The sequence below is a fragment of the Diabrotica undecimpunctata genome, chromosome 9 (genome assembly GCF_040954645.1).
Source record: "Diabrotica undecimpunctata isolate CICGRU chromosome 9, icDiaUnde3, whole genome shotgun sequence".
NCBI classification, from domain to species: Eukaryota; Metazoa; Arthropoda; class Insecta; order Coleoptera; family Chrysomelidae; genus Diabrotica; species Diabrotica undecimpunctata.
In genome coordinates this window covers 25780061-25795240 of record NC_092811.1, presented here as the reverse complement: position 1 = coordinate 25795240, position 15180 = coordinate 25780061, and the positions used below count along the sequence as shown (strand labels likewise).

General features: G+C 35.2%; 1 protein-coding gene across 21 annotated transcripts in view; it reads left to right on the top strand.

Annotated features, from left to right (window-relative positions):
• Positions 1-15180, top strand: part of LOC140449704 (serine/threonine-protein kinase MARK2-like) — a 473378-nt gene that overhangs the window by 363105 nt on the left and 95093 nt on the right. For 19 of the 21 annotated variants that reach the window (XM_072543021.1, XM_072543022.1, XM_072543004.1 and 16 more), the window contains 2 exons: positions 886-1148; positions 14366-14546. In XM_072543021.1, coding sequence (XP_072399122.1) covers positions 886-1148; positions 14366-14546 — 444 coding nt within the window. The remainder of the gene's footprint in view (positions 1-885; positions 1149-14365; positions 14547-15180) is intronic. The other 2 variants (XM_072543024.1, XM_072543008.1) reach the window with 1 other exon arrangement.

The window sequence follows — 15180 nt, the reverse complement described above, 5'->3', positions numbered from 1 at the left end:
ACACACTTCTCTAAGGATTAGGTTAGGATAGATAAAGTATCAGATTTTTTAAATGATGTAAGACTGATATCGTACTTTGGGAGAGATATTGTCCATGGTGGAGGATTATCAGAATTTGTGTGTATATAGGAGGTACAGTGATGTCTACATAGGTTATTTAGAATTGTGCTGATACGATGATAGAATGGTGGATCTAATCTTCTTCTTGACTGAAACGTCGAGAAAAATCTGTCGGCAAAAAAGTACGCTTCCAAGTATGTATTTCGTGTAGCTAGTTAAATGAAATGTGTAATGTTTTCTAACGGACTCCCCCTTTTTAACGTTTGTTAAACGTCATTTTATGTTTATATATGGATCAAATGAACTAAAAGTCTAGAGGTGGAGTCGTATAAAAAATTTTGAATTGACAATTTAAAAAAAATAAGTCATTCATCGAGATAAAAAATATCCTATCTGCTAAGTTGGACCAAAAAATACATTTTCACGAAATTTTATTGGAATCGGTTCAGTGGGTTCGAATATTAACATGGACAAACAACGTTGGATATAAACAAAACATGTGTTATATGACAGTTGTACATTCAATTTCCTGATGCACTTTGGATATATTTTGGATTCTTACTGAACTAGAACTTACTGGACTAGAACAAGTCTCGATTTTTGGAAATATTCTTTATTATTTCTACATTTAAACTATTAGTAGTCATACTAAGGCTGAAATTGCACTGGCAGTGCTGGTAAAAGACACATATGAGTTTTTGTATCCAAAATATTTTATCAATAGACAAAGGTCAGTTTGAATCATACCTTAAAATTTTTGATAAGTTTAAAACATTTTATTTGATATATTTAGATCTTATATTAATAATTTCCGATTGTTTTTAGGGTAAAAAGTACGACGGTCCAGAAGTAGATGTCTGGTCGTTAGGCGTAATCCTCTATACCCTCGTCTCGGGTAGTCTCCCCTTCGACGGTTCGACGCTCAGGGAGCTGAGAGAGCGAGTACTTAGAGGCAAATACCGGATTCCTTTCTACATGAGTACCGACTGCGAAAATCTACTAAAGAAGTTCCTCGTACTCAATCCCGCCAAAAGAGCTAGCCTGGAAACCATCATGAAGGACAAGTGGATGAACCAGGGGTATGTGGGGTTAGTTAAGTTGGATCATTCGGTGTCGTCAGTAGATTGGTCTTGTCGTATTTGTGTTGTATTATACATAATGTAGACCAGTCGTGTGTAAATACAATCTGTTGTGAAACGTAGGGAGTATTTTCCAGCACACTAGTTCTGAAATTCGCTATACTATAAATGTGCATTTTTTTATAGTATTTGTCACATGGAAAATATTCTCTCATAAGTTATACAAAGTATAGGGATTTAAAAAAATATTTTAGTAAGCATCTATTCCAAACATTGCATGAATATTTGTCCTATGGTGTAAATATGTATGTGCCAATTCAGAAATGCTAAAATCTTTTTCGATCAGTCATAGATTTGCATTTATTTATTCATCCTGTCATTGGATCCGAGAATTCTTTCATGAATTTCGAATGCCTATATTTTTAATGTTCGAGAACATATGGAGGTCAGAAGGAGTCAAATCTGGCGAATAGGGAGAACTCATCCCTCAAATATTTCTGAAACGATTTTCTTATGTCAGGATTTACACAATTTTTTTAAAAATGGGATTAAACCATATTTCATTTCATTCATTTGTAATCTGTTTATATATATATATATATATATATATATATATATATATATATATATATATATATATATATACAAGGATTTCCACAGTTTTCACTGTATTCCTTCACTCAACCGTTTTCTCCAATTTTTCCTGTTTAGCCAGTGCCCTTCCTGTTGGTTTCTTCTACTCATTGCTTCGTCCACTTCATCTCTGAAAGATCTTCGGGGTCTGCCTCTCCTTCTTCTTCCTATCGGGCTCCACTCTGTTATTCTATTTATCCACCGATTTTGGTCTGCTCTTCTGGCATGTCCGTACCAGGTTAACCTCTTCTGTTCGATGTAGTCTATTATGTCGGAGTTCATTCCCATTCTCCTCTTAATCTCCATGTTATTTATTCTATCTCTTCTTGTTACTCTGCAGCTTCTCCTTAGGAATTCCATCTCTGTTGTTCTTATTTTGTTTTTGGTTTTCTTATTTATTGTCCAATTTTCACACCCATAAGTGAGGATACTTCTTGTCATGGTATTATATATTTTTTTCTTTGTTTTCATGCTGATGTTCTTATCCCATGTAATCTGTTTTTAAAGAGGCATTATCCTGTTGACAGATCTTTGTCTATTGCAAACAAAGCGTTTTTAATCTGTAGTTTTTTTATCCAACTGGTTGAAAACATTGAATGTTATTTCAAATTAATTACTTGGTCCTTTGGAAGGTAGTCAATTAAAAAAATTCCTTTTGATGCTCAAAAAACACTTGCTATAACCTTTAAAGTCTATGGAATTTCGTTTTTGATCTATTAGTTTGGTTTAGCTGTAATATTGTAACAAATCTGAGAACAAAATAACTAGATTCATCTTGAAATGACCCAAATATTTGTGAAGTGAGTTGATTCACTGTTTATTTGTGATTATCATTTAACAATTTAACATTTGTCATGTTGCATAAAGGATTCTTATACTGATTTCTTCACGTGAAATATGCCCTACTGTTCTTCTGAGGAGTATAAATCTTTATTAAAACCTTTAGTTGTGATTATCTAGAACCATGTTGTGTATCTTCCCGGTATTGTCTTTGGCAGTTGCAGTTTTGATCTTCTTTCGCGTAGATTGATTTTAAATCGATGTATGCTCACGTTTAACCTTCCTTGACAACTTTTTATCATTTGTATTGATAGATTTAGAATTTTTATATACTTTCCTCAGCTGTGGATGAATGTGTATTGTTTGTAGTGATAATTCCCAGTAGTGATCCCAAAATAATGGAAATATCCAAAATTTACAATTTTCAAAACGTTTTCGCTCCTATCAGACCATCCTCAGTGAAACCTGAAAGTAATTAATCCCACTTTATTATAATGAACAAGGGGGGCAAAAATTTTGAAAACTGTTGTAAAAATTAAAAGTAAAACTACGTAATGTCGATGATTTAAAATTTAACGGAAAGTTACCAGCCAACTTAGTTGGATGATCAGGAAGCGAAATTAACTGTAAATTGATTTTTTTTTGTCATTTTTTACTTTTGTAAGATCCAGACATGGTCGCCATTTCGAGGAAGGGTCAGTATGTTCTCTTGCGGTTAAATCTTAAATCATTTACATTATGTCGTTTTACAACTGTTTTCAAAATTTGTACCGCTTGTACATTATAATAAAGTGGGATTACCTACTTACAGGTGTCACTGATGATGGTCTGATAGGACCGAAAACGTTGTGTAAAACTGTAATCCTTTTGGATATTTTCATTATTTTAGTAATATTATAAATATACCAATTACCGCAGAAGTTTTTCATAAGTTTTTTAAATTCATTTTGATGATAAACTATTCAACTTTGAAGTAAATCTAAAAAACCAGTAATTTCATCAGTTTAAGAAACTGCATTTATGTCTTGCATATTTCCACAAAATTAAATTTTCTGTTCTAAAAATCTTCCTTTTTTTACTTTTCATGATTATATAGTCATGGTCCCTCTCTGTCGTTTGGATGTGTGTACTGCATATATATTTTTATTCATTTACAATTTAAATAATACCTTCGTTACTTGTGTGTTATCTTAAAAAGACTATCATGAACACGTTCACTGTCAGCTGAGCGTCTCGTGGAGGCCACAATATTTTATTATATGCCATAAGAATCATTGTTCATTCATGTTTTCTTCGTAATTATTCAGAGATATCGTACATATGTAATTCAATGATGAAATCTAGAAGACACAGTTCTATACCCATAGGCGAGGTAATGAAGCATTAAGCCTACCAAATGTTTGCAGTAGGATATTCAATATTACTACTCAGTGGTTTTTGGGGTTAGTGAACATAACCGCAGATAACAATGTCAGTGGAGAAGTTAAGAGAAGAATACATATCGCTAATAAAACATATAATGGACTAATTAAACATCTAAGATCTAACAACATCACAAGAAAAACCAAGTGCAAAATATACAAGACCCTGATAAAACCGGTCCTTGTATATGGATCAGAGACATGGACACTGTCGAAAAGCGATGAAAACCTATTAGGTACGTTTGAACGAAAAATCCTTAAGACACATATATAAGGGGTGCAAGAAAATGACATATGGCGCAGAAGATATAATTTTGAACTATACACAGCATACAATGAACCCGAGGTCATAACATCCATAAAGATCGGACGTCTGCGCTGGATGGGCCATGTTGAACGAATGTTGGAGACTGAAACACCAAAACATATAATGAGGCAAACACCAGTAGGGAGAAGGTCAAAGAGAAGACCCAAACTTAGATACATGGAACAAGTGGAACAAGATCTGAAAACACTTAAGATTACCAACTGGAAAAACAAAGCAAGGAACAGAACAGAATGGCGGAAAATCCTAGAACAAGCCAGGACCCAGAAAGGGTTGTCGAGCTACTGATGATGATGATGATGATGATGAACATAAATATCATGACAGCAATGTTCTCCGAGGTACCTGGTGCACATGGGCCTCATCTCTTGCAGTTTTTTTGGAAATTCGATACAAAATCAGTGCAAATTAATTACTTATTGATTTTTGGGGTCGCTGAACACTAATATCATGTCGGCGATAGTGTGCAACGCACCTAATGCCCAGGCGGGCCTCGTCTCCTGGAGTTTTGTGTAAATTCGATACAAAATCAGTGCCAACACGTTAGTCGGTAGTTTTGGTGTCGCTGAACACTACTATCATGATGGTGATAGTGTCCGAGGCACCTTGTGTTCGGTAGAGTGCTGGTCTCTTGGAATCTGTGCATCGGAGACCATCACCGTTATAATATTCGTGATCAGCGACCCCAAAAACTCTCAAGTAACGAGTTTGCACTGATTTTGTATCGAATTTCCACAAAATTCTAGGGGGTGAGGTTCTTCATGGCACCAAGTCATGGCATCTCTGCTAAAAACCCCTAAATAATGAGTTTGCACTGATTTTGTGGCGAATTTCCACTAAACCCCCCAAATAACGAATTTGCTTTGATTTTGTATTAAATTTCTACACAACTCCAGTAGACGAGGTCCCTCTTGGCCATCAGGGGCATCGGAGACCACCACCGTCATGATATTCGTGATAAGCGTCCCCAAAAAACTTCCGAGTAACGAGTTTGCACTAAAACATGGCCCGTCCTGGGAACCAGGGGCCTCGGAGATCATCACTTTCATGATATTCAGGATCTCGTGATCAGGAATCCCAAAAACTCCCAAATAATGAATTTGCACTGATCTTGTAAGGAATTTCCACAAAACTCAAGGAGACGGGACCCAGGTGTACCAGGTACTTAGGAGACCATCGTCGTGATATTCGTGTTCAGTGACTTTAAAAACCCCGAGCAGTAATATTGAACTTATTTCTGTCAATTATTTCCGAATTATAAATTTATCATTTTTCATGACTTCGAAATGCACTTTGGAAAATGCATTTTCCTTGTTCAAGAATGCAATATTGATGTACACATCATTATTTTTGTTCACAAAATTTCCTGACATATGAATCGAATGCAAAAAGTTTCATGGAGATCCATCCTACTGCAAAATATTGGTAGGTTTTGAGCTTTTAAATCTTCATTCTCTCGCCTACTACACTAATTTTTAAATACTTGTATCTTCTTTCTAAAAGTCTGTCTTCGTTCGCACTATGAACATTTATAGCTGAGCCTCATCGGGCATTGATAAAGCCTCAAATATACACGAACGGCGAAAGGCGTAGATTCCTAACGAAGTTTCCCTTTTTAAATAGTATAGACGATACGTTACGCCATCTACTTTGTATAGCAGAAAGTGGTCACCACCGTGAGCATTTTAGCTACGCAGCAACCGCTTAAATATTTTAAAATTACTTGTATCTTCCAGAAAAAAATATTTTAGTGGTTTGTACTTGGTTAAAGCACACACAGTGGTTTCTATCTTCTATAACTAAAACGAAATATGTCGTAGTGGTATCGGCGATAGACTTTTATGGAGAATAGACAGGCATTCATGTTGTCTAGTGCACAATACGCCGTCTTCTATAAAACAAATTACAGAAATTTATTTTTTGAAAAATAGTGGTATTTTTCAAACAAACTATCATTGTGGGTACTATAATTAATCAAATGGATTAATGTCGGAGTAAAATTACTACAAAAATTTATTTTCCTAGGTTAAAATACTGTAGTATTAAGTGGAGCATGCTTTAAAAAAAATCAATGTGAAATTTAGTAAAAGCTACACCAAAATAAGTGTTAGATATTCGTTCTATGTTAGATGTCACAAGTAATTGTAGTAGTGATGTTTCTCAAATCAAAGGATCCAAAAAAATGTTGTTTTAATATGATTTATAGATTATAAAATAATAAATATACAGTTTACCTCCTGTAATCCGGCGCCAGTCAAGTCCAGCTTCCTCTGTAATTCAATAAACACTTTAATTATCGCAAATCTTTCAATTCATAGGCTGCAACTTGTTAACGGCTTAGTAACTTTTTCTCGAAGCGTATTTTATCAGTTTTATCGGGAACGTAATCACGGACGTGTATGTAACTGATGTTATTCGCAATGGCTTCACAAACACAAAAGGCATAAGCACAAATGATCAATTAAAGAACAAAGAAAGACCACATACGTCGTACTGAATCTAGTATTAGGAACACGTTAAGTCAAAACTCGTAGGCCGTTACACAATTGACTTCATAAAAAAAGAACCGCGAAAAAATTAAAAAGCTCGTTCGAGGTTCCAAAGTTTTTCCACAGATATAATCAAAAAGGACCACTTTTTACTTACTGCGGAAAATTTAAAAATTCGTATCAAACGCTTCTGTGGACCTGGAAAGAATCGGACACTCAAGAAAACCGAACGTCCAGACATGGAGGAATTTTTGTGCAGCATACGCCTACTTCTGGACCCATATTGGCCATAAAAGCAAAGTTTTTTTACACGGATAGACCCAAAAACGACGATTTTGTATGACTGAACCGCGAAAAGTTTCGAAAGGTGGCTGTGGCCCTGGAAGGAAGCAAATCCTCGAGAAAACCAAGCATCCAGATTTCGAGGAATCTCTGTACAGCATACGCCTCTTCCTGGGACCAGGTTGGCCGTGGAAACAAAGTTTTTCCAAAGATATAACTATAAAAGACTACTTTGTACTGCGAAAAATTCAAAAATTGGTGTCAACTACTGACTGTAAGACTGAAAAGAAACCGACACTCAAAAGAAACCAAACATCCAGTCTTGGAGGAAGCTTTATACATCATTACCCCATTTTTTGGTCCGTATTAGCCATGAAAACAAAGTTTTTTAGTAGGCTATATTCAAAAAAGGTCTTCTTACCGTGAAATTGCGAATAAATTCAAAAATTCACGTCAAATACTAACTGTGTACCTTCAAAGAAACAGTCACTCACCAAAACCGAACATATAGACGTGGAGGAATCTTTATAGAACATACGACTACTTTTGAGCACATATTAGCCATGAAAGCAAAGTTTTTCTAACGATATATATAAAAAAGACGATTTATGCCTCGAAAAATTAAGAAAATCGTGTCAACTACTCACTATGGGCATGGAAAGAAGCAGACGCTCAAGAAACCGGACGTCTAGACGTTAAGGAAACTTTGTACAGCATTCCTCTATTTCCGAACCCATATTGGCCATGGAAGCAAAGCTTTTCTAAGAATAAGAGCAAAAAAGACGATTTTGTACCTCGAAAATTTCAAAAATCCGTCTCAAATACTGGCTGGTCCTGGTACACTGAAGTAAATCGAACATGCAGACGTGAAAAAAAATTTATAAAACATTTTTGGGTTTGTACCGCGAAAAGGTTCAAAATTTTGTGTCAGCTACTGATTTTATAGCTGGAAAGAAGCAGACCCACAAGAAAATCGAACATCCAGAGGTCAAGGAAGCTTTGTGCAGCGCATATGCCCATTTTTGATCCCCTATTGGTCACGAAAGCAAAGTTACTTTACGATATTACCAAAAAAGATGGCTTTGTAGCTAACAAAGGATGGCTGGATAATTTCCAAAGTCGCCGGTTGTTGAAAAGATTCAAAAGTTTGCATCAACTACTGACTTTAAAGGTGGAAAGAAGCAGACCCACAATAAAATCGAACATCCAGAGGCCAAGGAAGCTTTGTGCAGCGTATGCGCCTATTTTTGATCCCCTATTGGCCACCAAAGCAAAGTTACTTTACGATATTATCAAAAAAGATGGCTTTGTAGCTAACAAAGGATGGCTGGATAATTTCCAAAGTCGCCGGTTGCTGATTGTAAGAGAGAAAAGCTTAGATCTTTCTCTGCACTTACCCTTCACAGCAGACCAGTCGGGGCTTTTGGCGTTTAATAGCTTTGTTTCGTATGACGAGAAATCTGTACGTGCACGTAAGGAGAGCAGAGCACGTATAATCATATCATCTTGTGCAAACACTTCAGGCATAGACGTATTAAAGTTTGGTACGTTGGAAAATAAAAAAAAAATCACATGATTTACTAGGATACTACTAAGGATAAAAAAGTGCATAGACGACAAAAAATATTTTCAAAACGTGGTTTGATGAATGCTTCGTCTGCTTGACTGCTCATCATCAGATCCCCGGTAAGTAACTTTCCCTGGGAAAATGATGACTGATTAATCTACTTACGTAACGTTTTGTTGCTTCTTAATAATGTTTCTGGTCATCCGCCTGAAGAAGATTTGGCTATGGATGATAAATCTATCACTGCGATGTTTCTTCTACCAACCTGACCCAACTGATATATCAGTATATCAAAAAACTACTGTTAACAGCTATATCACAAGACTAGCCTATAGAAAAAATTGAAAGGATTTGTTTTTGCGCTTTATGAACTTTAAATCCATTGGCTCCATCGTCATGGAAAGATATTGTTCAGAAATTTTCGCCACTCTTAGCAATGCTCCCGGACTCAATGAATGTTGGAAGTCATAGAGCAAGTTGCTACTGAAACGCGAGAATTAGTACGAAAATAACGTGGAGTTGAGAAAGAAAAAGTGCGTATCATCAAATATCGGATGAAGATGTTAATTAACCAAGTTTCTATTCAGTAATAAATCAAGACGGTGAAAATTCCACAATGCGATCAACACATTTGAGCTCGCTTTGCTATGAACTGAAGAGAATGGTGCATCGTTTAACCTTTATTTCTGCGAAGTATATACATAATTTGTCAAATTATTGTAGTCCTCTATATCAAAAGTTCCGAACTGCAAAGAGTGAATTAGACTCCTCTGAAATCCTACGACCCATTGCAAAAGGTTTGCTGGATTACCGCGAGTCAACTGTATATTAAAATTCCAAAGTAGTTGTATCGACAAATTCGTGTGGATTTGCGCAGTGTTGCGCACATGTTGATATGGTACATTTCTTTTGGCTCCTTTCGTTCTTTACCAAAGAACTCGAGAGATCCATCACTGTAGTACAAGCACGCTACTTTCTCTCTTGTAATACTGGCTTCTTTTCTCGGTTTTAGATAAAACTGCACAATGGCAACATTGGATAGTTTCAGTTGTATCTACATGTAGCGATGTTGGTATTCAAGACTGAAGAATAGACTAGATAAGACATTACGAATTTAAAAATCTGTGATTATACCTATATGTTAATAAAAAATAAATTGTGACAAGGAACGTAACCTTATTTCGGTGTAGTTATTCGCATGAAAATTGGTTGTTGAAGTTACGAAACGGTATAGCGTAAATCTGAAGATTTACTTATAATCTAATTTTTTAAATTAAAATGTGCAATTAAAGTGACAAGTCTTTAGACGCAAAATTTCAATATTTTTTAAAGTTTTTGTATAAAATATGTGCCATATCAAGATTATTGAATAATTTAGACTCTTTTTCATATAGATGATAAATCTGATATCAACAGTGCTCTAGCTATCATGCTTACCAAATAAATATGTTTTTGTGGTTTACCTGGAATTGAAAGGTTTCTACTTCCGGTTTCATAATTTTCTCGAATAACTGTGCATACTGAATTCGTCAGCAGTCATGTTATATCTCTCACAGTTTTGGCTGCATAATCTCTGGCACTGACAAACCAGTACAAAACTAAAGTCTTCATTGGTGACTTTGTCTGTCCATTGTATCTTCAGGATCCTTCTGTATAACCGTAGCTCAAAAGCCTGAAGTTTTGATAGAGTTTCCGCCTTCAATGTTCACGTTTCTACTCCCTACAGAAGCACTGAGTACACGTAACATTTAAGGAGCCTTATTTTTGTTTCTAGGGTGAGGTCATGGCTCTTAAACACAGAACTCATAATCAAGAATGCACTTTTTCCCTTTTCGATGCGACATTTAATCTTTTGGGTATTGTCCCACGACTCATTGATTATAGTTCCCAAGTAGTTGTACTGTGAGACACGTTCAATTCTCATTTGGCTCACATACAGATTTGCTCCAGTTATATTTTCCTTGCTGATGATCATTAGCTCGGTTTTGCTGGTGTTTATATCCAGTCCATATGTTCTACTTGTTTCCATTATTATGTTCATTAAGTTTTGCAGCCCTTCTATGGTATTGGAAAACACTATTGTATCATCTGCATACTGCAAGTTATTGAGCTTGACTCCATTTATTGAGATGCCTTCATCAATATCTTTTAGAGCCCCTTCAAAAATGTGCTCGAGTACAGATTGAATTACAAGTATGAAATTATGCACCCTGTCTCACTCCCTATAAGATTTTGACCTGATCTGTGTCATCTATTCGGAGCACCGCTGATTGATTCCAATACAGGTTAGCTATTATTTTTAGGTCTCTTTCGTTAACCGCTGTCATCTTCAGCACTTCCATCATTTGTTCATGCCTGACTCTATCGAAAGCCTTCTTGTAGTCAATCAGGAATGCAAAAATATTACAGCTGATAATATCTCTACATTTCTGAAACGATACCTGCACGCTAAATAAAGCTTCCTTCGTACCAACGGCGTTCACAAATCCGTTCCGGTAAATTCTTTTGTGGATGACTTTTAAAAACAGCTTCAGCAGATGGCTCATTAGGCTTATGGTCCTATAGTCTTCACAAACTTTTGCTCCACTCTACTGGTATTTTTCCTGCCTTGTATATTTCATGTTATTTTTATTTGTTCTGCATCTAATAGCTTCAGCAGTTCTGCAGGAATTACATCAAGTCCCGGTGCCTTTTCATCCTTCATTTGTCTGATGGATGCCGTTATTTCTTCTGGTAGGATTTAGGGACCTGAATTTTCTTCAATGGTGTGTTCTTGTATTGTTCTAAGGTCGTGGAAAAGTTTCTCCAAGTATTCTTCCCATACTTTCTTTTTATCCTCTTTGGTTATGACACGATTGCCTTCATCATCTGTTATTTTTCCGCTATTGCGTTTTCGGAACTTTCCAGCTATTTCCTTCACCTTTCGATGGACATTGAAGTTATCATATCGACTCATGACACTCCTCTATTTGTTGACGTGGTTCTGTTTTTTGTTTCTCTTTGGCTTCTCTTATCTTTCTTCTAACGATGGTATGTATTCTCTTATATTCTTGGAGATTTTCTTTGTTGTTTTTTCTCTGATCCACAAGTATTTCATCGGTCATCCACGATTTCCTTTTCTCTGTATCTTTCTTCTTTTATTTCTCTCACTGTTTCTTGTATGATGGTTGTATGATGGATGTTAAGGAATAAACACTTTAAATATATATAAGAACTGTCCAACAATTCTGTCAATAAAAAATTAACATTAAATCACAAAAACTGTTAAATAACAGAAACGATTATAAGCTGCAATGATAGAAGTCTTCTAAATCAAAGGTCATAAAAATATGGTGAAATGCTTTGAAAAACACGAGATACCTGAAGATAACGAATTGAAAATGGAACACAAACAAAAAAAAAATAGTATAGTACACTCTTTGTTTGTCGAAACACTATTCTTTCAAAGATATTAATTGCATACTGATTGCACCTGCATACTAATACAGTTAAACATATTTCATTTGTATTTTTCTCAAAATCGAGAAATTTAATATCAGTTAATCTCCAAATATTGCAGAAGACAAACGTGTTTTGTTGTGAATATTGTATAGGGCGCTCTCTCTCTCTCTCTCACTCTTTCTTTTTTCTTTCTCTCTAAAAGAATTGGTATTGTGAGTGTATAAGCGCCGGTAAATAAAAAAAATGATAGCGATAAGTGTTACGTAATACTCCGCTAAGAACACAACAAACTTAAACATTTTAACAAAATGTATTTTTGTTCATTCTTTTAATTTTAGAATCTTAGAAGTGCTTATCTAATTTAGTTTGTATATATAACTGCTATTAAAAGTGTAGGTAGATCGTTTAGTCGACCCTCTTTCTATATAATTAATGTAGTCTGCTCTGGCCAAGCTTCCTATTGAAGATATAAAAACAGGTACAGTACCAAGCGAACTGTACTAATGTCTTCTTGGTCCTTCGAACCGGATTTAACAAGAGGAATTGAGATTTTTGCAAAATTGGATGGTGTATTTGCACTTTGACAACTTCATGTTAGCTGGTAATCGGGATTGGGACTCGAAGGATCATGCAGGCAATTAGTAGAGTTCGCAGAGGACTGCAATTGTTTTTATATCTTCGACAGACATGGTCCTTATCTAGATAGGAGAACTTAAATGTATAAGAAATTCTAATAATAACAACACGCTACTCTACATTTAATAATAATAATATATAAAAAATAAATTAGATAAGCACTTTGTACCAAATTCTGTCCTTTAAACTCCGTCAGTAAGTCCAGTGCCTTTATCTTTGCAATATGAGAGGCATCAATTCTCTTATGTTGTGAGTAATTTAAGGATTTTTTCTGACTACTCAAGTTAGATCTACAAACGCTACAGGTTCCAATTTTATTATCTGTATGTTTATAATTGGTTCCCACCTTCTAAAATTTAGTCCTCTAATCTGTTGGATGTTCAGTTCCTGTGATGTTTCTTCCTTCCGAATATATTGTTTTGGATCAATGATATTTTTGGTGGTGAGAATTTGGTGAGAAACCATATTAAACGTCCATACTGATGGACGTTTAATATGGTTTTCTTGATATTTCAAAGTAGGGAAATAAGTAAAGTGGGAATTGCGATGATTTTTTCGAAGCGTGTCACAATATTTGGCATATTTGGGAACCTATTATTTTTTCTAAAAAATAACTAGTCGCTTCTTAGTTAAAGGCACATTTTAATTTCAATTTTTTATTAAACATTCACTTGCAATAGTATAAAGTGAAGAAAATAGTGAAGAAAAAGTTGATGATATTTGTCCATACTGACTATATATGTTGGCAAAAGTAAAGGCAGTTACAATTCAAATGAACTATTTGCTAGTAAAAAGGAGACGATCAGTTTTGAGGTTGACAATATATAACCCATCATCAGGTCCACTATACTTCGTTGAATTTCAAGATAAGTTCGATGTAAACAGTTTGATACACGTGGTCAGTGAGAGTGTCTTGTCATTGCAGCTTGTCATTGATCAGAAATTTAGTGCTAACCTATGCCAATCTGCGATGACACGATAAACCCACTGATCACGTATCGAATGCTGTTTACCTCGGGTGTATCTTGAAATAGAACGAACTATAGAAGAATATTTACAGGATATCAGTACAATAACTTATGTTTTTTAAGAATGTTCATATAAGACCAAGCCTTCTAGGAAAACAACTGTCAGTGGTGGGATAACTTCTGAATCTTTTGTTTTTTGAAATAGAAATTTTAATGCAAATACATGTACAAATTTTTAACTAGAATACTTCCAAGAGTCTCTTTGTTAAATGGGTTAACCTGATATATATTGTGAATGTGTTGTTCGTATGTGAGTATTGTTGACAAGTTTTATAAAAAAAATATTTTGAAAAAAAAAATTCTAAAAAAACTACCTTGAAACATTCAACTGTTGTACCACCAGTGAGGGTTGTTTTCTTTGTGAGTGTGGGTGTTTTTCCTGAACACTCTTAAAATATATGTGTTATAGTACTGATATTTTGGACTGAGCCTGATAATGAAGTAATCTTGTAAATACTGGTCTCTTTTTTTGCCAATATACAATAAAAAATTTTTACATTACTATAACAATATCTAAGCCAATTACGTTTTCTTCAACTTCAACAAATCTTATTGTATAGTAAACGTAAATCTCTAACACCCTGTTCTCCCAGGCTAAACCTCTGTTTGAATCACCATTTTCAGGTACGAAAACGACGAACTGAAGCCGTACGTCGAACCCGAGCAAGATATGAGCGACCCCAAACGGATAGAGGCTCTAGTTTGTTTAGGATTTAACAGATACGACGTGGAAAACTCATTAGATTCACAGAAATACGACGACGCGTTCGCGACGTATTTATTGTTAGGAAGGAAAAGCACCGATGTAAGTACATTTTTTTATATATATAAATTATTAAGTATGTGGTTTACTTAGACAAATAGGTCATAGGTCAATAAAATAATGTAGTTTTTAATACTAAAGTGGCCAGAATTAATTAACAAAGCAAATTTTAAAGAGAGTTAGTTGGCTTCAGATCGTATAGTTGTAACAATTCCAAACGTTTCCGTTAATTCCAGCTAGCTAGGTTCTCAAAATAGATACAACCTTAAATGTACATTGAAACAAACTCCAATTTTCCCGTAGAAGAAGGAGGTTCTACAAACAGATGCCTTCCTGTTATCCTGCCTACCAACTAAAACCACCCTCTCCTACTTGTGCGCAGTTGACTGTCGCACGTACTGTACTCCGAAAGTGGAATAGCCGCTGTGAGGCTGACGACACTTTCGGAGCACTACCTTCTCTTATCTATATCTTATCTCTGTCGTTGGTCCGGCTGGTGTTTCTCTTCTTCTTTCTTTTTAATTACTGGTCGAATGTAATTATCTATAATATTCCATTCCTCCTTACTTCCCGTCATCTTTACGATCATCTCTATCATAGTAACAAGGTTCATACCTATTTCTCCATACATTATCTTTCTCTCCAATGTCCATCTATTACACTCCAATATTGTGTG